The 26,210-nt window shown below is 39.0% G+C and overlaps 1 protein-coding gene across 1 annotated transcript; it reads left to right on the forward strand.

The window, feature by feature from the left end:
- On the forward strand, positions 1-24,930 carry LOC143877474 (exocyst complex component EXO70A1-like). The gene is made up of 12 exons (XM_077379522.1): positions 1-378; positions 604-699; positions 2,332-2,537; positions 3,749-4,009; positions 4,264-4,402; positions 4,488-4,700; positions 15,763-15,968; positions 22,068-22,268; positions 22,359-22,458; positions 23,464-23,570; positions 23,646-23,792; positions 24,672-24,930. The coding sequence occupies exons 1-12, from the start codon at positions 220-222 to the stop codon at positions 24,787-24,789; spliced, it is 1,953 nt and encodes a 650-aa protein (XP_077235637.1). The 5' UTR covers positions 1-219; the 3' UTR covers positions 24,790-24,930.
- Positions 24,931-26,210: the final 1,280 nt, after the last annotated feature.

Genomic DNA, 26,210 nt, shown 5'->3' on the forward strand with positions numbered 1-26,210 from the left:
ATCCTTTTCCTCAATTAAACTTGGTGGAAGAAAAATAAACGAAGCGAGACAGCTTCTTCCCTGTTGCAGTGTATTTTCACATGAGCTGTCTCATCCAACTATTGATAGTCAACAATCCCATCTCTCTCCATTTCAATCTCCCATCTTGGTATACTCCACGCAAAAGCAATGGTGGCGTAATTTCACGCCCTTTTTTGCTCCCCTTTCAAGATTTCTGAAATGGGCGTTCCTCTCCCCATGGAAACCCTAACAGAACGAGCAGCCTTCATGAGGGAATCTCTTCAGAAGAGCCAAACTATCACAGACAACATGGTCACAATTCTCGGATCCTTTGATCATCGCCTCTCCGCTCTCGATTCCGCAATGCGCCCCACCCAGGTAAGATCCGAATTCGATCCGAAATTGAAATTAGGGTTTCTCTACTCTTCTCCTTCTCTCCCTATCCTATCCTATCTGAAATTGAAATTACGGTTTCTGCTAGGGTTTGATTATATACATGGCTCATGGAATTTTTTGATTCTATACATGATGCGTTTGCAGAATTCAGTTTTTGTTCTTCTTTTTTCCTCTCCTTTTTTGGTTGAATTTGTGTTTAATCTTTAGGTGAGGACACATTCGATTCGGAAAGCGCACGAGAGTATCGATAAGACATTGAAGTCTGCGGAGGTTATATTGGCTCAATTCGATCTCTCGCGCCAGGTCGGTATTTTCCTATTTTCAATGATATTTGATCTTGGTCTTTCTACCAATTGGCTGTTTTGATTCACTTAGATGGATTTATGGTGTTCTAGTGATGCATCTTTTTCGGAGTAATCACAATTTGAAAGAACTTATACTCACGATACTCTGGTTTTGTAAAGTTACCAACTTATCGAAGGACATGACGCTATCTAATGATGATGAGATAAATGAAATACAGAGCAAACCCTTTGCTTCGACAGTAGGAAGCCTAATGTATGACATTTTGTGTACAAGACCAGATCTAGACTTCTGTTGTAGGTCTTGGTAAGTAGATATCAAAGTAATCTTGGTATTGCTCATTGAATTGCCGTAAAGAGAATCCTAAGATAGAAGAGAGAAGAATGTGCAACAAAATAAGAACCAGAAAAACAAAAACAAAAATACAAGAAATAACTGAGCCCCCAGAGGGAAGAACATATAAAATCTTCAAAGACACCATACCAACCAACGCCTGCACAGGCTAGCCTATCCGCATGACCACATCACTATTGGCCGATCTCTTAATATACTGGAAACGAACATGCGAGTCCGCTGCACAATCCTAACTCTGGTCAATCATATGGGCAAATTTCCAAGGATGTGGCTCCCATCCATCCACCTGATTATATTTAGTGAATCTCCTTCCGCTATCAACCTGGTTAAGTCTCCCGGCTCAGTTATCTTGATTCCTTGCAAAACTACTCTTGACCAACCTTGTTAAAGCTAGCGGCTGACTTGGAGCAATATAACACGGGCACTTCAATTCTTTTCTTCTTTGAATGCCACTCTGCCACGGGTGCGCCTTTGTGCCCTTCAATTGGTTATTTATTGTTGATCGAAAACATGCTATTTGTGCCAGATAATTGATGAGGTGATGCATCACTACTAAGCTAGTGTCTGATTCCGAGCAATGTAACAAGGGCACTTCTATTCTTTTCTTGTTGGGCTGCAACTGTATGGGCAGTGCACCTTTGTGCCCTTTAATTGATTATTATATTTATTGTTGATCAACAAGAATAGTGTTTGTGCCAGATATTAAGAGGTGATGTATTACTCAAGAATCAAGACATGGGCACTACAAATACAATAATATTACTGCCAATATATAGTTTTGTGCGCACACTGTTGCATTTTTTGTGCACGGGGATCCACCTGTGGGACTTATGTTTTTTTTTATAGATAGAAATGCATCAATGGTGGAGGTTGTATCATTCACGTATTGCTGATGCATATCTTTATACATACCTACGCAGGTGGATCATTTGTTACTGTTTGTAGTTAGGTGGTTCTTATTGCTTTATAAATTCACAGTAATCTGGAGTAGTAAGGTAAAATATATGTAAAGGAACTAAGGATTTCTATGAATAATAATGATGCTTTGATTGAATAAGAAGCTGTTAATGCTGGATGGCAACCATAAAGGACATAGATGAACCATTCAACTAGAAGTAAAAATACACTAACTAGTGAGATTTGTTTCCGATGTTCATGTCCGTACTTGTTGTTAAACTTTCCTGGTTATTGTTATCGGAACAATACTGTACAAAGCTCTTTCAGTAGTGGTGATACAATTTTTGTGATGTTGGTATTGATACCTTTCCAAATATGCAGGCAGAAGCCAAAATACTGAAAGGGCCACATGAAGACCTAGAAAGTTATCTAGAGGCAGTTGATCAGTTGAGAAGCAATGCCCGTTTCTTCAGTTCCAACAAAAGCTTCAAGAGTAGTGATGGAGTACTTAGCCATGTCAATGGTTTGCTCTCTAAGGCCATCTTAAAGCTAGAAGAGGAGTTTAGGCAACTCTTATCTTCTTACAGGTTTGTTATTTTATCAATGGCTGATATTATTTTTGCTAGGATTTAGCCTACACTTTGAACTTTTAGCAGACACACGTATCGGCACCTACATGTTTGTCAACACGTATTAACACTCCTTTCGACACTTGTAAATGTATTGCTAGAACTGTTAGACTCAATGTAGGCGTGTCGAGACGTTATTGGACCGTGCAAGTGATATACTATTTATTATTGAATATTGTGTTTACCTCATCTTTTAGTATTAATTCTTATTTTACTTTTTAATTCTTTAACTAATATTAAATAAACACTCTACCAATATTATATTCATTGTATTTTTTTATCTTTATTTCTTGATGCATATTGGAGACTGAAGATGACTACGTTACATTGATGAATGCATTGTTATTTGGTCATCTCATGTGTCATTGAGACTTATAGTTGCTTAATCCAAAGATGTATTAGTTTGTTAAATGAATACAATATTTATTTTGTTGCAAATTATGATAAGTAATCAGTAATTTTATATATAAGCATGCCTACAAGCATGTCCCCATTTCTAGATTTTTGGGAATTGTTGTGTCGGACCCCTCGAATCCATGTCTGACACTCAACGCAAGAATCCGTGTCCTCATACGGACATGCATATATCATGATATCCACATGCCCGTATTTTGCTAGTGGCACTCCTTGTTTTATTTTACACTTTTCTAATTAAGTATTATAGGTCAGTACAATTCCCAAAAAGCTATCAATGCTGTTTAAAAAAGTGTTTGACGAAGTGAGGAATGCTGTAAAACAAGGAAGTGCAGATATCATTTTCCTGTATATATCAGATTCATGTACAATGCTTGTATCAATCATCTAATTATTTGTTTGTCTATCATCTTTTTTCATATATTCAATGCAGAAGTTCTCCTTCATATTGTATATTACAATTGCATTGATTTGGATTTCGCAACTGGCCTCAATTTTATTTATTTTTCAGATTGGTGACAAACCTTTTTCGCACTGTTATGCTGTGACTGACATTATTTTTTTTAAAAATTTAAACATGACTCGTGCTGGCCTGTTTTCTGATTGCTAAATTGATTTCTGCTGGTACTGATTCTCTGCCAAATGCATGCCAAACATGCACCTATGGGAGTTTGTATGCAATCTTACGATAGGAACATTTGTTATGCAAAGATTCAATTACTGTGCCCCCTCAATTAAGCTTTTGTTTGGTTCAGTAAACCTGTGGAACCTGATCGCCTTTTCGATTGCCTCCCCAACAATCTGCGTCCATCAGCCGGATCACCTGGGCACCAAGGTGATGCTAGTGGTAAAAATCCCTCTTCCACCAATCATTCTGATCATCAAGGCAAAAGTTTAGAAAATGCTGTCTACACGCCTCCAACTCTCATTCCCCCAAGAATAATGCCACTCCTGCATGATTTAGCACAACAAATGGTTCAAGCTGGTCACCAGCAGCAGTTGCTAAAAATTTATAGGTAAGATTTCTTATTCTCACTTAAAAGATGTGCAATTGAGCGTGTTTAGAGAAGAATCATTTTTTTATTAGAATCCTCTATGGTGATTACTTTAGAGAAGAATCGTACCCCAGCTATATATTCCTCTTGAAATAGTAATATGGTCCGGTATCTGTTTAATATTGTTTTATCATGCATTTTTATTGCTGGTAATTCCTTTGTCCTTAAATGCCTGAGAATCCCTATTCATAGATAGCTTTATTTTTGGTACTCAGGGACACTCGTGCTTCAGTTTTAGAACAAAGCCTGCGAAAATTGGGTGTGGAAAAACTGGGTAAAGATGATGTACAGAAGATGCAATGGGAGGTTTTGGAGGCCAAAATTGGAAATTGGATTCACTTCATGCGGATTGCTGTAAGGATTTCTGTGGCAACTCAGAAGCTAAGATCCTAAGATTTATGTTGCTTGTTTTTCATCATCCTATTTTGCTTGAAAACAGGTCAAACTGCTATTTGCAGCGGAGGCAAAAGTTTGTGATCAAATTTTTGAAGGCATGGATTCCCTCAAGGATCATTGTTTTGCAGAAGTAACTGGAAACAGTGTGGCAGTGCTCCTTAGTTTTGGAGAGGCTATTGCCAAAAGCAAGAGGTCACCAGAAAAGCTGTTCGTACTTCTAGACATGTATGAAATAATGCGTGAACTCCAGCCAGAGGTACGAGATGGGATTTCAATCTTTCATAACTTATTAGTTTATAGAGTAGCAGAAATAGAATTACATAAAACCATGTGGGAGTTGAAACTTATAATGTACATTTACCTCGATGCATTTTTGATAAGCTAACAGTTATTAGGGCTGTCAAAGTTACCCTATGAATTGTCAAAAGGGCCCCCATTGCCACCAGGAATTTGCACATAGCAATTCCTATGGCTGTCAACTGGCAAAAAAGTATGCAAGCAGCGAGTATCTTGTTGCCCATTGATCACTAATCAGCACATAGTCAGTGCCAGTTGTAATGGTGAAAGCATACCTCCTATTTTTATTTTTATTTTCATTATTTAGAAAAACTACTAAAACTTCTCTTGAACAAAAATTTTCATCCCAAATTCCCCAAAGTTTTGTTAATTAGTTAATTACTAATCTCTTACCATTAAAAAAATTACTAATATCTTCCTTCATAGCTTTTAACATTCTATTGTATCCTTTGCTAATGATAGAAATGATTTCTTGGAAGCAACATGAAAAATTAAACTTATAAAAGAAATTAGTAAGAATATATACATATATCTCTCACTGTCTTCATTTTTCCAAGAGGGATGTAGCTTGAATTCACCACATGAGATTGTTTTGACTTTTTAGATAGTAACTCAAGAAGAGAAGTCCTATTTATGGAGGCAAGAGGGTGCAACGGTAAGGTTGCTCCATTGTGACCTGGTGGTCACGGGCTCGAGTCACAGAAACGGCCTCTCTGCAAAGCAGAGGCTAAGTACATCTAGCCCTCCCGACCTCGCAATGGCTGGAGCGTGCACTGGGCCACCCTTTTTAGTGGTCTTAACCCCCCTACCAAAATAATAGTCTATCTTTAGCTAAGGATAACATAGGTAGAGAAAATGCTGTAAGGTGTTTAAATCAAACGACTAGTAATTTTAGTAAAACTGAAATATGGGGGAATTTGTGCTGAAAATTTTAATCTAGATTTTTTTGGTAATTTTCTTTTATTTTCTTCACTCTTTGCTTACAAAGCTGGAAGGGATAGAGTATCTACAAAAGAGAGAGTATGAGTACTTACCGTTAATTTAGTTTAGACGCGGACCGAATAACAGCTTGTGTTAAGCATGCTTCTTTGACAGAAAACAAATCCTTTTCCACGACAACAGTCACGGTCTAAACATACGGCACACTCTCTTGCGATTCTAAAGGGAGGTCCGATAAGCTATCTATCAAACGGGGGCTGTTCGCCTTTGTCAACTCGAAGGAAGTAGCATAACAGACAAGGCTGTTCTCCTTCGTCAACTACTTGCTTCTGTCGTTGCCAAAGTCAACTAAGCCTAACCAAACTGTTATGATATAATGAAAAGGTTGCCACTGTCGATGCGTTAAAAACAGGGCTGATGTTTTAAGGTCAAGCGGAATTTAGTAGAGGCTCTAAGAGGGGCTTACTAAAAGAGGGGTTTACTAAGCGAAGGGCTGAAGGCGGCTTTGCTATCCATTTGACTATCCCACCAAAAGGCGGAAATCAAATTGCTAGTAATTTTAGTAATTAATAGAAATATGGGGGAATTTCCCAGTGAAAATTTTTAATCAATGTTTGGTAATTCTCTTTTAGTTACTTCAGTCTTTGCTAACAAGGAAATTATAGATTCCTTATTGAACTTCCTTTAGGTTTGATTTAATCTCTATCATCAATTGACTTTGTTGCTTTGGAGAGAGGGAGAAAGAGAGAAGGGCACTATTGAAAGAGGGAGAAAGAGAGTGCATTAGGATTTTAGAAAGAGAGGCTAATATATATATATACCTAATGGCTAAAAAAGAAGTTACGAAGGCAATAAGGGAAGCTAGAGGCAAGGTCTATGAGGATTTGTACCATAGGTTAGGGACGAAAGAGGGTGAAAAAGATGTTTAGAAGCTTGCTAAGATGAGAGAAAGGAAGTGCAGGGACTTGAATCATATAAAATGCATCAAAGACGAGAATCAAAGATTGTTAGTAAAACAAAATAAGGTTAAAGAGAGGTGGAGAAGTTACTTCGATAAGTTGTTTGATGGAGAACTTATAGCGAATTTGGAAGAACTTGATAATGCCTTTGATGATACAAACCGGAGGTTTGTCCGTAGAATTCGAACATCAGAGGTAAGAGTAGCTATGACAAATATGAAATTATGTAAGGCTATGGGGTTTGACGGTATTCCTATGGAGACTTATAGGAGATGCTTGGGTGATGTGGGTTTGGTTTGGTTAACTAGATTATTTAGCAATATTTTGAAGATAAGAAGATGCCTGACGAGTGGACGAAGAGTACATTAGTACCTATTTATAAGAATAAAGGGGATATACAGAGTTGCACCAATTACCGAGGATTAAGCTAATGAGTCACACCATGAAGCTTTGGGAGAGGGTAATTGAGCATAGACTAAGAAAAGAGACTTAGGTGTCAGAGAATCAGTTTGGCTTCATGCCCAGATGATCGACTATGGAAGCTATCTTCTTGATTAGGCGGTTAATGGAGAGATTTAGAGAAAACAAAAGGACCTTCATATGGTTTTCATTGATTTGGAGAAAGTTTATGATAGGGTTCCCAGGAGTGTTATTTGATGGGTCATTGAAAGGAAAAAAAGTGCATACTAAATATGTTGATATGATTAAGGATATGTACGATGGAGCAGTAACTTGTGTCAGAACTACGGATGGTACGTCTAGTGAGTTTCCAATTACAATAAGACTGCACCAAGGATCAGCTCTAAGCCCTTATTTTTTCTCTAGTTATGGATGAACTTACGAAGGGAACCCAGGACGAGGTGCCATGATGTATGTTATTTGCAGATGACATAATTAATTGACGAAACCAAAGCAGGAGTTAATGCTAAGTTAGATTTATGGAGAAATACTTTGGAATCCAAAGATTTTAGACCGAGTTTGACTAAGACAGAGTATATATAGTGCAACTTTAGTAATGTAAGGAGGTGGGGCGACGATGTAGTAAATATGACTGGACAGGAGGTACCTAAGAGGGATATCTTTCGCTATCTCGGTTCAATCTTACATAAGGAAGGAGAGATTGAAGAGAATGTTAACCACATAATAAGAGCAGGTTACTTGAAGTGGAAGCATTTTCAGGAGATACGTGCGATTGTAAAATACCTACCAAGTTTGTGAAAGGTTAGGATGTCGGAGAGCAAATCAAAACATGGCTGCTTTTGCAACTTTCATTTCAAAACATAATATTATTGACCTTCCATTATCTGGAGCTAGGTTTACTTGGAGCAGAGGTGAAAGTCTTAGTAGGATTGATCGATTTCTTATTTGTCCTGGTTGGCTGAATTTGGCTCCTGAGGTTCTCCAAAAGGCTCTCGTTCACTCGGTATCTGATCATTGTCCTATTCTCTTGGATCCTAGAATGGAGTCTTGGGGACCTCCTCCTTTTAGGTTTGAGATTTCGTGGCTTCAAATTCCCCTCATGGAGGAAAGATTGGGTGTTTGGTGGGTAGCGCATAAGTGTGAGGGTCCAGCGGATGTGGTTATTGGGCAGAAGCTTAGGTATGTAAAGAAAAAGTTAAAGGAATGGGTAGCTGAAAGAGGTCAAGCTGATTCGAGTAGAAAAGTTTGGCTAGAAAAAAGAATTGGTGATTTAAATGTGTTGGAAGAATCTGGATTAGGGTCCGTAATTTCGAGGGAGGAATTGGGTAGAGTTAAAGAAGAGCATAAAGGACTGCTGCTCCATGAGGAGATAACGTGGAGGCAGAAGTCGAGAGTGAGATGGTTAAAGGAGGGGGACAAAAATACGGCTTATTTTCATGCTATGGCCAGTGCCAGAAGACGGAGAAATAGGATCGAGTCTTTGGTTGACAATGGAATCAGAGTATCAGGGAAGGATGGGGTTACTAGAGTGATCTTGGATTTTTATACGTCCCTGTACTCGTCTGAGGGTATCATGAGACCACTTCCAGAAGATCTGGAGTTTAGTGGGCTGAGTATGGCTCAGAGGGTTGCATTAGAGAGACCCTTTGAAGAAGAGGAGGTTGAAAAATGTGTTTTCTCTATTAGCAAGGATAAGGCCCCTGGTCCTGATGGTTTTTGTTTAGCTTTTTTCCAATCCTGTTGGTCGTATGTAAAAGGGGATATCCTGAAATTTTTTTAGGAGTTCTATCATGGGTTGGCTTTGGATAAAGGCACTGGGGCTACTTTCATTACCCTTATCCCTAAGGTTCCTGGTGCCTCTAAAATTTCGGAGTACCGTCCAATAAGCTTAGTGGGATGTTTATACAAAGTTTTGGCAAAGGTTCTAGCGGATCGGTTAAAGATGGTACTTCCATCCATTATCTCAGATTGCCAAAGTGCTTTTGTGGCTAATAGGCAGATTCTTGACTGCTCATTAGTTGCGAATGAGGCCATTGACTTTTATCTTAGAAATGGCATGGGAGGTTTTATGTGCAAATTGGATATGGAGAAGGCTTATGATAGGGTGGAATGGGATTGCTTAGATTACTTGCTTGGAAGAATGGGGTTTGGAAGTAAATGGAGAGAATGGATGAGGGGTTGTGTCTCTTCGGCTTGGTTTTCCATTCTGATTAATGGGTCCCCTAAAGGATTTTTTAAGTCATCTCGAGGACTTAGGCAGGGTGACCCCTTATCCCCTTTTCTTTTTGTCATCGTGGCGGAGACTCTTAGCAGATTGATGTTTAAAGGGAGTGGGTTGGGCTTATTCAATGGTTTTAAGATTGGAAGCCAGCAGGTAGAAGTGTCTCATCTTCAATTTGCTGATGATACGCTCCTGTTTTGTGAACCAAATATGATCCAAGCGATGAATTTAAAATCTTCCCTTAGATGTTATGAGTTGATTACGGGGCAGAGATCCAATTTTCATAAATCTAGATTATATACCCTAAACATCCCGCAGGATGAGGCGCTTGAATTGGCTAAGACTCTGGGTTGTCAGCTTGATCAATTGCCTTCCTCATACCTGGGTCTCCCATTGGGGGTGGGGAGACCAAAAAAATCTTTGTGGGATCCTGTTGTAGAGAGAATTGAAAGGAGGTTGGAATCATGGAAAAGAAATCTTGTTTCTAGAGGGGGAAGGCTTGTGTTGGTTAAGGCGGTGTTGGCCAATATTCCCATATATTTTTTGTCTTTGTTTAAATGCCCGGTCAGTGTTGTATCGCGTATTGAACAAATCCAACGTAGATTTTTATGGGGAGGCAATGAAAGGAAAAAGGGTATTTCTTTGGTCAGTTGGAAGAGTGTGTGCTTACCTGTTAAGAATGGTGGTTTGGGTATTAGGAGAGTGAAAGAATTTAATCATGCCTTGTTAGGAAAATGGTTATGGAGGTTCGGGGAGGAAAATTCTCAGTTGTGGGTTAGGGTAATTGGGAGTAAATATGGGTGCAAGCCGGGAAAGTGGGAATCTAAAAACCATTACAAGAAACAAGGTCTGACTGTTTGGCGTGACATTTTGAAAATGTCATTTGCTTTTCTTTTGAGGATTAGATTTAGAGTGTATTCGGGGGATCGAATAAAATTTTGGAGGGATGTGTGGTGTGCTGATGAGCCTCTTATGAGTTTATTCCCAAATTTATATCGTGTAGCCGCTGAGAAAGAGAGTTTTGTTTCTGAATGCTTTGCTCGAGAAGGGGGTAGTTTAGTTTGGTCCCCTAGGTTTAGAAGGAACTTCTTTGATCGGGAGCTAGAGTCGGTTGCCCAATTTCTTAAGCTTTTAGATGGTTGCTACATTAAGAAAAGCGGTTTGGATAAAAGAGTATGGACTGCGGAATCGTCTGGTTTTTTCTCTGTCAAATCTTTCTATTTCAGCTTATTGCCTTGCAGTGTATCCTCCATTTCAGCCGAGGTATGGAAATTTCATTGCCCGCCTAGAGTTGGTTTCTTCGGATGGGCGGTATGTCGTGATCGGATTCAAACGATTAACTTCCTCCGGAAGCGCGGTATGATGCTTGTTGACCATTGCCCCCTCTGCTTGAAAGATGGTGAATCTGTGGATCATCTCTTCATGCATTGCTCCTTTACGCGTCAGGTATGGAGTTTGATATTTCTGAGATTTGGCATATTTTGGATTTTTCCATTTTCTATTCCAGAGTTGATTCTTCTTTGGACCTTTGTGCCATGGAAGAAGAAGGGCAAAGTATTGTGGAATTTGTGTCTTCTTGCAACATGGTGGGTGATATGGAAAGAGAGAAACTCCCGTGTCTTTGAAGGAGTTGCAAAATCTCCGTATTGGATATATATGAAAATTATTGCGCTCACTATTTCATGGGCGAGAAGTTTACCGGCTTTCCGTTTTGTATCAGCCTTTGACTTATGGGAGGGTTGGAGGATTGTTTGCTTTAGTAGGAAGAGCCGACATCCGATTGTTCAGAGATGGGAGGCTCCGCCTAATGAAATGTTCAAAATTAACTTTGATGGGTCGAGTATTGGGAACCCGGGCCCGGCCGGTGTTGGTGGGTTGTGTCGGGATGCTTGTGGTGAAGTTATATGGGCTTTTGCCGGCCCTCTTGGAGTTTGTGATGCCTCGGAGGCCGAGGTGAGGGCGGTTTATCATGGCATAAAAAGGCTTGAGAGAGATAGCATGGATACCACTATTGTGGAGGGAGATTCTTTGAATGTGATTAAATGGTTGAAGGGGTTGGTGTCGCCTCCTTGGAGATTTTCTTCTATTTTTGATGAAATAGATGATTTAATTGCAGGCTCATCTATTGTTTTCAATCATGTTCGGCGATCTGCTAATGGGGAGGCAGACTCCTTAGCTAGAAGTGGGGTTAGGAGGTTGGAGTTGGAGTGGTTTGACTTCCTCCCTCCTTGAGATTTGTCTTTCTTGTTATTGTTGTTTTATTTTTTTGTAATTTTGGTTGAGGCCCACCTCGGTCCCCTTCCTTTTTAATGAATTCATCTTGCCATTTCAAAAAAAAAAAATACCTACCAAGTTGACGGGAAGTTTTATAAGACAGCTCTGAGACTAGCCATGTTGTACGGCTCGGAATGTTGGGCCACCAAGAAGCAGTATGTGCATAAGATGAGTGTAGCGGAGATGCGAATGCTTAGATGGATGTGCTGCCACACAAGGTTGGATCGAATTAAAAATGAAGACATACGTAAAACGGTGGGGGTGGCACCAATTGAGGAGAAGATGAGAGAGTACCGCTTAAGATGGTTTGGGCATATCCAACGCAGGCCTTTGGATGCTCCAGTGAGAAGAAGTGACACATGCCAAGTTGGAGTAAAAAGAGGTAGGGGCAGACCGAAAACAACTTGGGTAGAAACATTGAGGAAAGACTTGAGGGCTAGGAACATATCAGAGAACATGAACAGATACAATAGAATGGAAGAAAGTGGTCCATATAGTTGAACCGAAGTAGTGTCAGGGTTAGACTTGGTCAATTTGAGCCAGGTAGATCTTTTCACCTTCTTCATGAAAATTTTCTAAAGGATTCATTAGCCGACCCCAACTAGTTTGGGACAAAGGCTTAGTTGAGTTGAGTTGAGTTGTATATGCTTACCTAATAATCTGAAACGACAAAACTGCCCTAAGACTAACCGTACACTCTTAATACTCCTCCTCAAGTTGGAGCATAGATATTGGAGCATAGATATTGATCATGCTCAGCTTGATACACAGACTTAAAAAGGCCTACACCCGCAGACATCACCTAGTTGATCCTCTGATTTCGCATGGGGCATTAAAATCTTCTTGGACATAACCAACTCCCTATTAAATTGACAATAATCAACTTTGATGTATTTTGCCTGGCTACCACACATCATATTCATCAGCATATGAATATAAATACCAATTTCATCCTGTAGAGATTTAACCCACATCATCTCACACACCATAGCTTTGTACTCGAGCCTCAACACGCTATCTGTCCACCACATCATGTTTCTTGCTCCTCCAAGTGCTATGGCTCTGAGAGCTGAACTCAACCTCCCCACAACCTCATTCTCAATGTTGGTCATCCACCTATTTCTGTCTTGCCTGAGTCCATCTCCCACTTCCTGACTAATTATTCTTCTACTTATTTGCACTTCTTCATTCCCCATTTTTTTGGCCTTTACGTTAAAAAAGAGTAGCAAATTTGAGGATAGTAGTATCTTTTGGATTAACAAACAGTTTCCATTTTGATGCTTGGTAAGAGAATCATCTCGCTTATGAAACTCCTATAAAGAAACTTCTACATGAATTTATCATGGAATTTGGGTATTCCTACCTATATTCACGTGTATTAAGTCTGTTCTTGAGCTTCAAAAAATTGATCCTCACTACAATTCCCTTAGTCTCGATCATTACAATCTCGTCCTCGAACTCCACATGCCACAGGCCCATGTCGATTAAAAAAGATCGATGTTGTTGTGTCCTCCATCATTCAACTTCTCATCAACATCTTCATTTCTCAGTTTTCCTCCACATGGTGAATCCACAACCGAGTTGAGCAAATCTATCCTTTGTGACACCGTTGGAGAATTTGCAGAAAATAATCAATTATGTGCTGCCCCTACAATCAACTTGGGCATTGTTCCAATGAATGTCTGCAACCAACTCCAGTTCATGGGGTCAGGGCTGAAGATCATAATGACGAAGAGCTAGATGGAGGGGAGGATCTGGGACTGATGTGTGCGGCTTCATCTTCAATGCTTGCATCTGGTACTTACAATGCCAATTGAGATACTATCTAGCAAGATCCAGGTATGCCCATTTTCTTTGGAAGTAAGTGCCAGGCATTCCATTCTAAGTAATATCAACTCAATCTTCCAAAAGGATTGCATTGAAGGGCAAGCTAAAGACAATGACTTGGGCAGTATGCCTTAGTAAATGAAGATTGCCCGGTTCATGCATGTATCTACAAACAAAAGAAGGGTTCCATCTAAATGAATGAATGCCGATTTTCAAAGGATCTAACTCAACTCAACTAAGCCTTTGTCCCAAACTGGTTGGGATCTAAATATGACCCTAAATTTTGCTAGCTTCCTGGTCTTTTCTCTGGTTGTATGACCATTGTACTCTAATTGCCAAGGGATTTTATGTTTGTAGTTAGTCCATATGAAATCATATTCTTGGACATCTCCTAATAACAACTAGCATCCGAGCTGAATACAAAACTTACCAATAACTTAACTGGCGCCCTAGTGGAATCAACTAGAGAGTAAATGAACATGCTTTTAGGTTTTTGGTTTCAGTATACATTTCGGTCGTGATGAAAATGGAAACATGTCAGTTTCGGATGGCACAAATACATACTAAAAACCATCACATAAGCAACCCCCCCCCCCCTCCCCCCCGGCGCCGCCGCCTCAACCACACACACAAAATAATTGTTTAGCGTGTGTTTGATAATATAATACATACTCCATTTCACATATATTTCATATAAATACATATACAAAATACAATTTATATAAATATAATCATGTAACACAGATTGGAATAACATACCACTAATAAACTTACAATTTTGTTTTCGATATGGAAATGGAAACATTTTTGTCATTTCATGTTAGTTTTGGTTGAAATTTAAAGCCATGAAATTAGCAGAGCTTTGATATGCCTTTGCAAACATTGACAACACCTGTTTAGAGAGACCAACCCATCATGATTATAGATGAATTCAGCCACAATGGTCTTACCAATGTACCTTTTTCTATACCACCAAAATCTAAGTGCTTCCATCTTTTGTTGGGGGCTTTTGTATGCCTAGGGGTCTCCTCTGCATGGAATACTTACATCTACTAATGAGTAAATTTCTGAGTTTGAGCTAATCTCTAATACTGATTATGAAACTCAAACCCAAGAAAAATGGTTTCTGCCACTGATCATGGTTTTAATTTCCACTGAAATTGACACGAAATGGTCGAAATGTTTCTGTTTCCATCCCCACCGAAGCCGAAACGACTGAAATGCATAAACCAAAATTTTAAGTGTAATAGTGGTACACTATATCAATATGTATTACATAAATGTATTTATATGAATCGGAAGTGAAATGTGGTGCATGTATTATGTATAAATATTTATATGAATTGCATATGAGATTTGTATGTACTTAATTGTCAAACATGTGCGGCAATGCATGTCAATAGATGTTCAACATTTTAAAACCATTATTCATGGTTGCCTTGCACATATGATGGTTTCTTAGTGTGTATTTGTGTTTTTTCTACCATTTTCTGAAGTTTCATCTTTCAATTATATCTTTTGCATATGTTTTCATACCTTTCCATGATTTTACAGGATTTCCATCAAAATTTCCAACTGAAACTGAAACATTCCCATTTCTGTAGCGATCGAAACCGAAACCAGAACCAAAATTTAAAACCTTGCCACTGATCCTCTTGCTGCAGTGCCATCAAATCAGTGGGGAAATGGCGACTTGCATTATTCATATGTATCTCCAACCGTGTGCTATCCTTTAAGTTTTTTTACGTTATATGGAAAATTGCATGTGTTTCATCTGGTTTATGGTGTGCACGTTCATAAGAAATCAGATCTATCTTAGCTTTCATGTATGTACTTCCATTTCACTATCAAATGACTCCATTGAGTTGGATAATGTGTCGAGTGATTTGGTCTGTTTATCCTGGCCTTGCTTGTCAATGTTGTTAGATGCATCCCCCTTTATTAAACTGACTTAGTGACTTGACACAATAATTGTTCCTAAGAATCCCTGCCACATGAAATTGATCTCACATGAGAAGGAATGCTCTCTGCAAACGTATGTAATTAAAGTGAAAACGATACAATAAGGCATGTAGATAAAAGTTAAGGGTCCATTTGTGATTGTTCAGGAAAAAAAAGTCAGAGAAAAGCATTCCAATAGTTTAATTTTGCAATATCATTCACAGTCTGCAGTAATTCCAGCCATGGCCATTGTCATGGTTATATTATGTATGTTGGCTCTAATATATGGATCTTGGTAGGCTCATTTCAATCAATTTAATCAAAGAAATGGTATTGTTCATTTGTCGATTGTTCTGAGTCTTATTTGGCTTTTCACAGATTATTTGAGCACATGCAGATTTAGTGTTTCTATATTAACTGAACTTGATTTTCTTGGGCAGATTGAAACTATTTTTGAGGGCAAAGCTTGCACTGAAATGCGAGAATCTTCATTGACTTTGACAAAAAGGCTGGCCCAGACTGCCCAAGAAACCTTTGGTGATTTTGAAGAAGCCGTGGAGAAAGATGCCACAAAAACTGCTGTGCAGGATGGAACTGTCCATCCTCTCACTAGCTATGTAATTAATTACGTGAAATTTCTGTTTGAGTAAGTCCATTTAACCATTGATTTTACTTTTTTCTACCACTTCTCTTTTTTATTAAATGCTGTAATTTTTTGAATATTCCATTCTAGTACTACACTGCAGTGATTGGAGCTATTTAACTAAAAATGGTAGTAGTTCCAACATAATCTTGCTCTTTCCAGAAGCTATTCGTTCAAATATTTTCATTCATTCTACATATGACCTATACATGGTTATTTTTGTTTTTTTTATAGTGTCAGTTTTTGTTTTTGATAGTGTTGAATAACATGTAAGGGTAGATTAGGTATTATATGTAGTGTAGAGGGTATTGTAGTCACACTTGTCCTCTCTGTCTTTTCTCGAGGGGGAGTGTTGTCTTGTTTTCTTGTCTTGTTGTCTTAGTGTTATCTTTGGTTGGTGTTCTTCTTTCTCTTATGTCTTGTTGTCTCCGTGCTCATGTAGTCTTGCCGAGGGGGAGTGTAGTTGTGTTTCCTTTGTTCACCCTTCTATGGTTGTTTTGTCTCCTCTTTGCATTGTCATTTCTTCTCTTTGATATATTTCACCATTCTTGGTTATCAGTTCTTCGCATTGTTCTCTCTGGGCGACGATGTCCCCGTCGACCTTGTCTCACCAGACGATGGTTTCCCTATCATTGGTTGGTTCTTTTCATGTGACGATGTTCATCCCGCCGGCCTTGTCACCAGACGATGGTTTCCTCATCGTTGGTTGGTTCTCTTTAGGCGACAATGTTCATGCTGTTGACCTTGTCACTAGACGATGGTTTCCCCATCGTTTGTTGGTTTATTCTTCCTTCTTACCTTCAGGCGACGATGTTCACGCCGTCGACCTTGTCTCTAGACGTTAGTTTGCCCATCGTTGGTTGGTTCCGATCACATTTCCGATGATTGTTCTTCTTCTATTGGTGTTGTGCTGCTTAGCTGATGTTTCCGCTCTTGCTGCTTTGCTGTTACTCATGTGCGCGCCTTTGGTGTGCCCTTTTTTTGTTCGTTGGATCGCTACTATTTCCCTACTGAGGTTTCTCTGTTTGATCCTTTGCGGCCTACATATTTATTTGCCGGGCTCTCATTAATTTGGGGGGAAGGGGGGGCTGATCTGATCACCCTCGCCATAGTACTGCTTGAGGAGGAGTTGTTCCTTTTCGGTGGCTGCTGATCTCGACGATTGTACTCTCATGGTGGCCGGTATCTTTTATTATGCTTTCATTATGTATTCTCCACACCAGCTTGCAGAGTGTTATACCAAGTTGGATGTGTGCATGAGCTTATTGAATGTTTTGTTGTTTTTTGGTTGTTTGTTGTAGTTTCTTTATAGCAAGCTGGAGTTCCATAATATATACACTACAACTTGAGGAGGAGTGCTGAATAACATGTAAGGGTAGATTAGGTATTATATGTATTGTAGAGGGTATTGTAGTTATTGTACACATGTTGCCCTATTTGGGCCTCTATATACATCATTTACATGAGGAGCTCCCTAGTGGAGACTCTCCCATATCTCTACTCTTCTTATTTCTTTCTTTAACCCTAGCTCCATCTCTAACAGATAAGAGTGTCTTTTTCTTCTCTTGCACATTGCATCCCTCCTTTACTTCCAGAATCATTTTGCCAGCGGCTAGACTGTATTTTAATAAGTGTAAATTAAGATGGGTTTTAGGTCATTCTTCCGTGCAAAATAGCACACACATGCATCGATATTTACATTTAGTAGTTCTCAAAACATGACACACGCACACACGTGCGCGCGCGCGCACACACACACATATATGTATATAAATAAAGTATGTGCAGCTGCACATATAAGCTATCTGTTCATGGGATCCAAAGACATCCCTATTGGTTCATTTTTTGGGGGATCCAAAGCATTCATTTGGAAGGCCCTCCCATGGATAGGGTGTGTACCAAAAATCAGCCCTATAGGATCATCCTAACCCAATCAAAGTTGGAGGGGAAAATGGACAGACACTGTATCCATTTTCCCCTCCAAGTGTCTGTCCATTTTCCCCTCCAACTTTGATTAGGTTAGGATGATCCTATAGGGCTGATTTTTGGTACACACCCTATCCATGGGTGGGCCTTCCAAATGAATGCTTTGGATCCCCCAAAAAAATGTGCCCCCCCCCCATGCTTTGGATCCCATGCAACATATAGCTTATCTGTGCAGCTGCACATACTTTATTTTCTCATATATATATATATATATATATATATATATATATATATATAATTTAGCCGACACTTTGAATTTATTGCCGACACACGTGTCCGACATGACACGCGTGTCCACCCGTGTCGACACTCCTTTGGACACTTTAAATGTACTGCTGTAAGTGTTAGACTTAAGTTGGCCGTGTGGACACGTTTTTGTGCTGTGTCAAGTGTGACATTTTATTTTATTATTGCATATTGTGTTTACCTCATTTATTATAAACTCTTGTTAGCTCTTCTCAAACTAATATTTGTTGTTGTATCATATATATACTTTCTATTTTAGCCGTGTCCCCGTTTCTAAATTTTGGGGGTTCGCCGTGTCCGACACTCCGTGTCTGTGTCGACACGACACCTGTGTCTGTGTCCACAAATCATATATATATATATATATATATATATATATATATATATATATATATAGAGAGAGAGAGAGAGAGAGAGAGAGAGAGAGAGAGAGAGAGAGAAAGAGGGGTTCCTACACACTTTTGTAGAGAAGTTATCTACACACAAGCTTAAAATACATGGGGGCCCACATTGTTTGGGTGATCCAAGCCATTCATTTTAAAGGCCCTCACATAGATAGGCTGTCCACAAAAAATCAAATCCATAGGATCATCCCAACCCTACGATTTGTGGAGGTAAAATGGACGTCTTTAAACCTTCACAAATTAGTCCATTTTTTGCCTCCACAGTTCGAATGGTTAGAATGATCCTATGGATCTGATTTTTTGTGGACACCCTATCTATGTGAGGGCCTTAAATATGAATGGTTTGGATCACCCAAACAGTGTGCCCCCCATTGTATTTGAAGCTAGTGTGTAGATAACTTATCTACACAAGTGTGTAGGAACCGTTTTCTCATATCTATATACTATATAGCAGAAGAGAAAATGAGAGAATTATTTGAATTTCTCCCAAAATTCTATGAGAATTAGACATCACTTTTTTTGACTTTTTTTAACAAAGGCACGCATTCAACCCACATATTTTCAATCCTACCCCCTCCTTTATGCTTTTTGACAAAAGCATCCATTAAAGCCACATAATTTCAATCCTACCCCCCTCCTTTATGCATTTTTAATTATGGAAACCTCTATAGATTGGAGGGCTAGGATCAGCCTATGGAAATGATTTTACAGGCACAACCTATTGATGTTGTGTTCCATCACATGGACGGTTTGGATCAACCTATGATGTGGTTCGTACAGTTCTTTGTCGGCCCGTGCATCGCATGAGGTTTTTTACTAGTGTGTGTGTGTGTATTATGAGGAAAATGTTGGTCTCGAGTGCCCAAAACTCATGTGGGCCCACTTTGTTAGGATGATCCCAAGCATTCATTTGAAAGGCCCTTACCTAGATGGGGTGTTTACCAAAAAGCAGCTCCATAGGATCATCCTAACCCATCCATTTGTGGAGGGCAAAATGGACAGACACTGTTTGTCCACAAATCTGCCTATTTTTGCCCTCTACTTTTGGAGGGGTTAGGATGATTCAATGGACCTGATTTTTGGTACACACCCCATCTATGATAGGGCCTTGCAAATGAATGGTTTGGATCACCACAAAAAATGTGGGACCCATGTAATTGGGCACTCGAGTGCACCGTAAGCTTGGTGCGCTCGAGTGCACCAACAGTTTCCTCATTTATTATATACATACATGCATACATACATTAGCCGACCCCAACTAGTTTGGGACAAAGGCTTAGTTGAGTTGAGTTGAGTTGTGTATATACATGCATACATACATACATGTGTATATTCTGACTAATGCGGTTTTTACTTATGAAGTGAATCGACACACTATGTTGTTTACTGGTCAGTGGAATACTAAATAGTATGATTGTAGTGGTCAATGACATCCTAAAATATGACTGAAATTTTCCTCAATCTTAAAAATGTTCACAAGTATGATTTTTCTATTTATGAGCAACACCAATTGAGAGCCGTGGTGCAAGGTAAGGATGCTCGATTGTGACCTGGTGGTCACGGGTTCAAGTCATGGAAACAGCCTCTCTGCAAAGCAGAGGTAAGGCTGCGTACATCTAGCCCTCCCCAGACCCCACAATGGCGGGAGCCTCGTGCCCCCTCCCCCCCGCCCTTTTTTTTTACCAATGGTGTTTTCAAATAATTATGTCACCTTGAAGTTTGGATCCTCACACTAATGTCTACAATGAGCTTTTAGGTGGCTTCTAAGAATTAGAATCTCACTTTTGGTTCTTGGATTGAGTCCTACACCCTAGAAAAAACTTCATTCATTGGAGAAGTTGTGATTCCTAATTGTGGATGACCTTGATCTTCATCCTACTTAAGGCATGCGTGTCTTTTTTTCTTTTGCTTGTTATCAAAATACTGAATGTCTGTCTTTTAGAACTCTAAAATTTAGTGAATTGATGATTCCGCTTTCAGACTTTTTGTTGATTATTATTCATCTTTTTTTTAGCACTTTCCATTTTGCTTCATTTCATTCTCGTTGCTGGTTGAATTTTTGGATTTCTGATCCTTAATCTTTATTACATAGTTCCAATGGTCAGCCTAATATATGTTAGCCATTATACAACAATGCTGCCAACTGCTTCTTTTTTTTGAATAGTTGCAAAATTCATTCAATAAAGAAGGGAGATCGAGATGGTCCACCAAAAGATACAAGAGAGAAATAAAAATACAATAAAGAAGAAAAAAATAAACAAAATCAAGGCGGAAGGAAATCACACCACTCCAAACCCAATTTCCCCACTCCATCCCTAGCTAACCTATCCGCATCACTATTACCAGATCTTCTAATGTGTCTGAAGACGATGGAGGACCCACTAATAAGGTAAGAAATCTCATTAAAAAAGGGCAAATCTACATGGAGGAACCAACGTCCCATGAAGCCACCTCACCACATTTTTAGAATCACCCTCCTCAATAACCATATCAAGAAGATCCTTGTCTAGACGTTTGATACCCAAATATGCTGCTCTAACCTCCGCCTCGCTATCATCGCAAACCCCAACAGGACTAGAAAAGGCCCAAATAACGGAGCCAGAGGAGTCTTGGCATAGGCCACCAACACCAGCAGGACCCAGGTTCCCCAAACTTGAGCCATCAAAGTTAATATTAATCAAACCACTAGGAGGAGCCTCCCAAACTTGAACGATTTGGGGTCGCCTCTCCAAACTAAAGCAGGCCTCCTCCCATCCCTCCCATCCCTCCCAAAGATCGAAGGTTAAAAACAAAGCGAAATAAAGGAAGGCTTCTCGCCCAGACAATAGTCGGTTCAATCACTTTAATATACAAACAATGTGAAGATTTAGAATGGCCATCAAACACTCTAGAATTTCTCTCTTTCCAGATAACCCACAAGGTCTCAAGAAGACAAATTCTCCAAAGCACCTTACCTTTCCTCTTCCACGGAATCGCCTCCCAGCACATCACCAATTTAAATAATGTGGAAGAGAATAACCATTGTATACCAAACCGTGAAAGTATACTACTCCAAATCTCTCTCGCTACTTTGCAATGAATGAACATGTGATCAATTGACGCTCCAGCTTCAAGGCAAAGCGAACAACGATCCACTAACCACATCCCAAGTTTTTGAAGAAAATTAATCGTTTGGATCCGCCCACTGCATGCGGCCCAACCAAAGAAGCAAACACTGAAGGCTGCCAACTGCTACCTGAATATCTCCTATTTTTTCCATATTAATAAAATTTCAAATTTAAGTTTCATTAGTTCTCCATTTCAAAAAAAATAAAATAAAATAGTTTCACTAATTCTGCATAGTTTTTAAGTTATGTCCTTGAATCCTGCGCGAAATTTGCTTCTCATGCATTTGATCTTTTGGCTTATGGGACATGTATGTCTAAGCATGATTGATCTGACAAAGCCATGTGCTAAGCATGTACAGTTATCAGTCAACCCTGAAGCAGCTTTTTCAGGAGTTTGAAAATGTAGGAGAAACAAATTCACAGTTGGCATCTGTGACAATGCGGATAATGCAAGCTCTTCAGACTAACCTGGATGGGAAATCTAAGCAATATAAGGATCCTGCTTTGACTCAACTATTTCTCATGAATAATATTCACTATATGGTCAGATCTGTACGCAGGTGCGTAAATATTCTTGTATAGGAATTGGATCATGTCATTTTCCTCAGGGATATATATGTACCGCCAACTCTTTCCTGTACTATTACCAGGTCCGAAGCGAAGGATCTATTGGGGGACGATTGGGTGCAAAGACACAGAAGGATTGTGCAGCAACATGCTAATCAATATAAACGGGTTGCTTGGGGAAAGGTTTTCTTCTATAAACTCTTAAGTGAAATGTGTAACAAGCTCACATATACTAGTTTGCTTGTTGTGATGCCTTGGCTCAATTTTTACACTTTGAGCCCTTTCTTAAATCCACTTGCTTAATTCATTACTTATAACTTAAATTAGCTGCTACTAAGTTAGTGGTGAAGACTATCATTTAAGTTAGTTTCTTATGTTATTCTCTTAAGAAAGGGTTTGAAGGGACTATTATATGCTTAACACCCTTCTCTCCTAGAAAATCCCTCCTCCCCTCTATCAGCATTAACTAACACAGTACTAAGGAGGGTTTATGCTGTTAACTCATTCATTATTGAAGATTTTTGAATTCTTGAAGAAGGGTTTTCTCCCTCCAGCAGCTGTATGAACAGCAGCTCCCCTAAATGTGCTTTGTTCTCTATTTTCTCATAGTTCTCTTTGTGGATCTGATATGTCCATATCTTAATCAGCTCTGTCCAGTAAACCAAAATTTTCTTTTGTCAACAGCAAACAACAAGGAAAAGGTTTCCTTGGGTACAGTCTCTATGCGAGCCTTGATTTATCTACTTAATTGTTTCTTGTGCAATCAGTATGCTTGAACATAAATATGCAAACCATATGCCAAAGCCAAGTTTCATAGTATTGTGGTCGCATGTTGTTTTCAGGTTTAATATTTACTCTAAGAACTGCTCAATATTTTTCTGTGAGTAGATTCCTTTTACTGGGAAATCTGAGAGATTTCTTTCCACCATTTACTATTTCACAAGATATGTTCATTCCTCACCATCTACTTTCCACCATTAATCAATTGAAAAGACTGATTACTTAACGGATAAATGGTTGTTGCATCCAGGGCTAAGAAGTGTGTGCAAAACCATTCTGTTTTACTTGAAGACTTTATATTGTGAAACAAAAAATCATTCCCACTGAGGCTCTATTTTCAGATAAAGAATTATCATTAACTGGAAGACATCGGTGAGCGGAGCTAACCACTTGGTGCTCCTGTTGCAGATTCTGCTGTCTCTCTCTGTTCAAAGTATGGGTTCATCAGGCAGTGGTAGTGCAATGGGAGGCGATGGAAGTGGCAGTGGAGTTTCAAAAGCAGTGGTGAAAGAGAGGTTAGAAATGTGTATTAGGTTGTATTTTTCTCTTTTTATTATGACAACCTTTCTGAGTTGTGGTCCATTTTTCAGGTTCAAGACATTCAATATCCAGTTTGAGGAGCTTCATCAAAGACAATCTCAATGGACAGTACCCGACAGTGAGTTGCGAGAATCTTTGAGGCTGGCAGTCGCCGAAGTTCTCTTGCCTGCTTACAGATCGTTTATCAAACGTTTTGGGTATGTTTCCTGTAACTCATGACTTCCATCATTTAACTTGAATGTACTCATTCCGTGTTGGAACGGTCCCAACTTTTCAGGTATGAAAACATGTAAACTCTGATAAGTGTATAACACGGTTCCATAATAAGTTTGCCTACGTAAAATCTATGCCACAATTATCTCCGATATTTTCAAAATATCCCGATTTTATCTCATCATTCTGATAAAACGACAAAATCCCAAACTAATCCCTTGACTTCAAAAAAAAAAAAAAAATCGTTTTCATGAAAATAACGCGATAATAATACACTATTAAATGTGTCTATAGTTCTTCCAAGAACCTCACATATTAGAGTATACCCATGCGTTGCTTGTTTGATACATTCGTAAATGTGTCTGATTCTTCCAAGAACCTCAAATATTCGAGTACATGTATACTTGTCACAAAACCAGATAAGTATACGGGTATGTCGCACAAATACTGCATTACTATGGCTCTTGATTTTTATGGAGTATTAGACATAGATGCCTTATGAATAATTGAATACAGAACTCTTATTAACTATATGTTGTATCATATCAATCTAAAAAACAAACTTTGTGGTATCATAGAGAATAAGCACCTTCTTGCATGTTTTCCAACAGCTGTGTACATTGATGTGCATCTGTACCTTGTGTTTTTTAACTGTGTTTATGAACTACCTATATATTCCAGCATATATGCAGGTTATTTTATGCCGTATATGTGTATTTAATATGGATTGGGCTCACTCAATCATTGTTTCTTAAATAAAATTGTACAGTCAGGGTTTACAATATTTTGATGCCACTCTTTAATTCTTCAGATTCTTCTTTTTTCTAGTGATTCTAAAAGATAGGGTTTGGATCTAATTTTAGGCCTCTGATCGAGAACGGAAAGAACCCTCAGAAATACATTAGATACACTCCGGAGGATCTTGACCGGATGCTGGGTGAATTTTTTGAGGGGAAGACGTGGAATGAGCCAAAGCGATAGGCTGAAATTCCATCTGCTATATGTTGAGTTTGTATGTAATCTATGCTTTTTATGACAGACATATGTTGTCTCTTGAGGTTGTGATTCATTTAGCACATCAAATAATATGTGTTGGTGCAAGTTATGCCCATTTCAGCTTAATGCCGCCGGCCCTTTTCATGAATTGTTTCACTCAATTTGGATGCTTGAGCATCAGATCTATTATAGGGCATTATTATGGAAGATTTTTCAGGCCATGCACCGATTGCGAGTCCAAAACGTTTACATGACTAAATGGGTCGCTGAAATAAATCTGTTTAGATATTTGTTATTTTTAGATATGCTCTCTAGTTTTTTTTAGTATAGGTAGGAAGAGTTTTAGAGATAAGGGTTATCTAGATTAGGGGTTTTCTATAAATAATATGTTGCTGTCCTTTCTTAAATCAATGAAAAATCTTGTTCCAGGAAGTTTATCTTTGTGCACAATGAAGGATTGATCCTTCACTTTAAGTGGATCAAGACGCTGGTCTTCCCCGGAACTGATTCGGGTTCGTGACATGAATATTATATGTTTAGGCCCTGTTTGTTTTGTTTTTGAGAATGGATTGTCCAATAATCTGTTTTGGACTCATTATGTTCTCAAAATCCAAAACCAACAGAACCAGATAATCAGTTTTGGTCTCGTAATTGGTAGAAATTATATGATCAATGGCCACATAAACATGTAGTCATCATCCCATCCAGGGGCGGAGCAACATTTCTCTTACTGAGTAATCATCGCCCTCTGGAGGATAATGCGCGTTCCTTTAACATGAATTGACGTCAAAAAGCGTTAAAGTTAACCGGGGGGGGGGGGGCATTATCCTACAGGGGCGATGCACCAAATGGAATTTCCACCCACTTTCCTATCGTTTCCCACCTCTTGTGTGACTTTCATTTTCAAGGAGGTGTAAATGCCTTGAATTTTAGATAAAAGGAATGTCGTTACTGGATAACAAAGGGTATAACAAAGGGGTAGAGTGGGATTAGGGATTGAGAATCCCAACACTTTTCTAGTTGGCTGACTTGGCTCTTGCATGCTGTGATAGTAATAATAAGCACTCTTTTCGTAATTTACGAGCTGTTTTCATTGGAATTTTTCCCATGGAAAATAATTGTTCCAATGTTTTGTTAACTCAATTTTCATGAATTTTTTTCCATTGTCGATGTTTTAGGCCTCTTATACTTATCTAATCCGCTTACAATTTCCAAGAGTGTTCAGGCCGTTGATCATAGTTAGAATTGAACAGAGGACATCATAGTTGGGCCCCACTATCATCTTTTTAGCCTATAATTAAAAAGAAAAAGTCATTATCAAAACAAGGTACTTCATATAATGAGATTTTATATGCAGTGTGGCTGTTTAAGCCGGTATTTAAAAAAAAAAATTATGGTAAGGGCCG

Source organism: Tasmannia lanceolata, unplaced genomic scaffold (genome assembly GCF_043159265.1).
Source record: "Tasmannia lanceolata isolate RefF3 unplaced genomic scaffold, GAP_Taslan_0.1 ptg000005l, whole genome shotgun sequence".
Taxonomy (NCBI): Eukaryota; Viridiplantae; Streptophyta; class Magnoliopsida; order Canellales; family Winteraceae; genus Tasmannia; species Tasmannia lanceolata.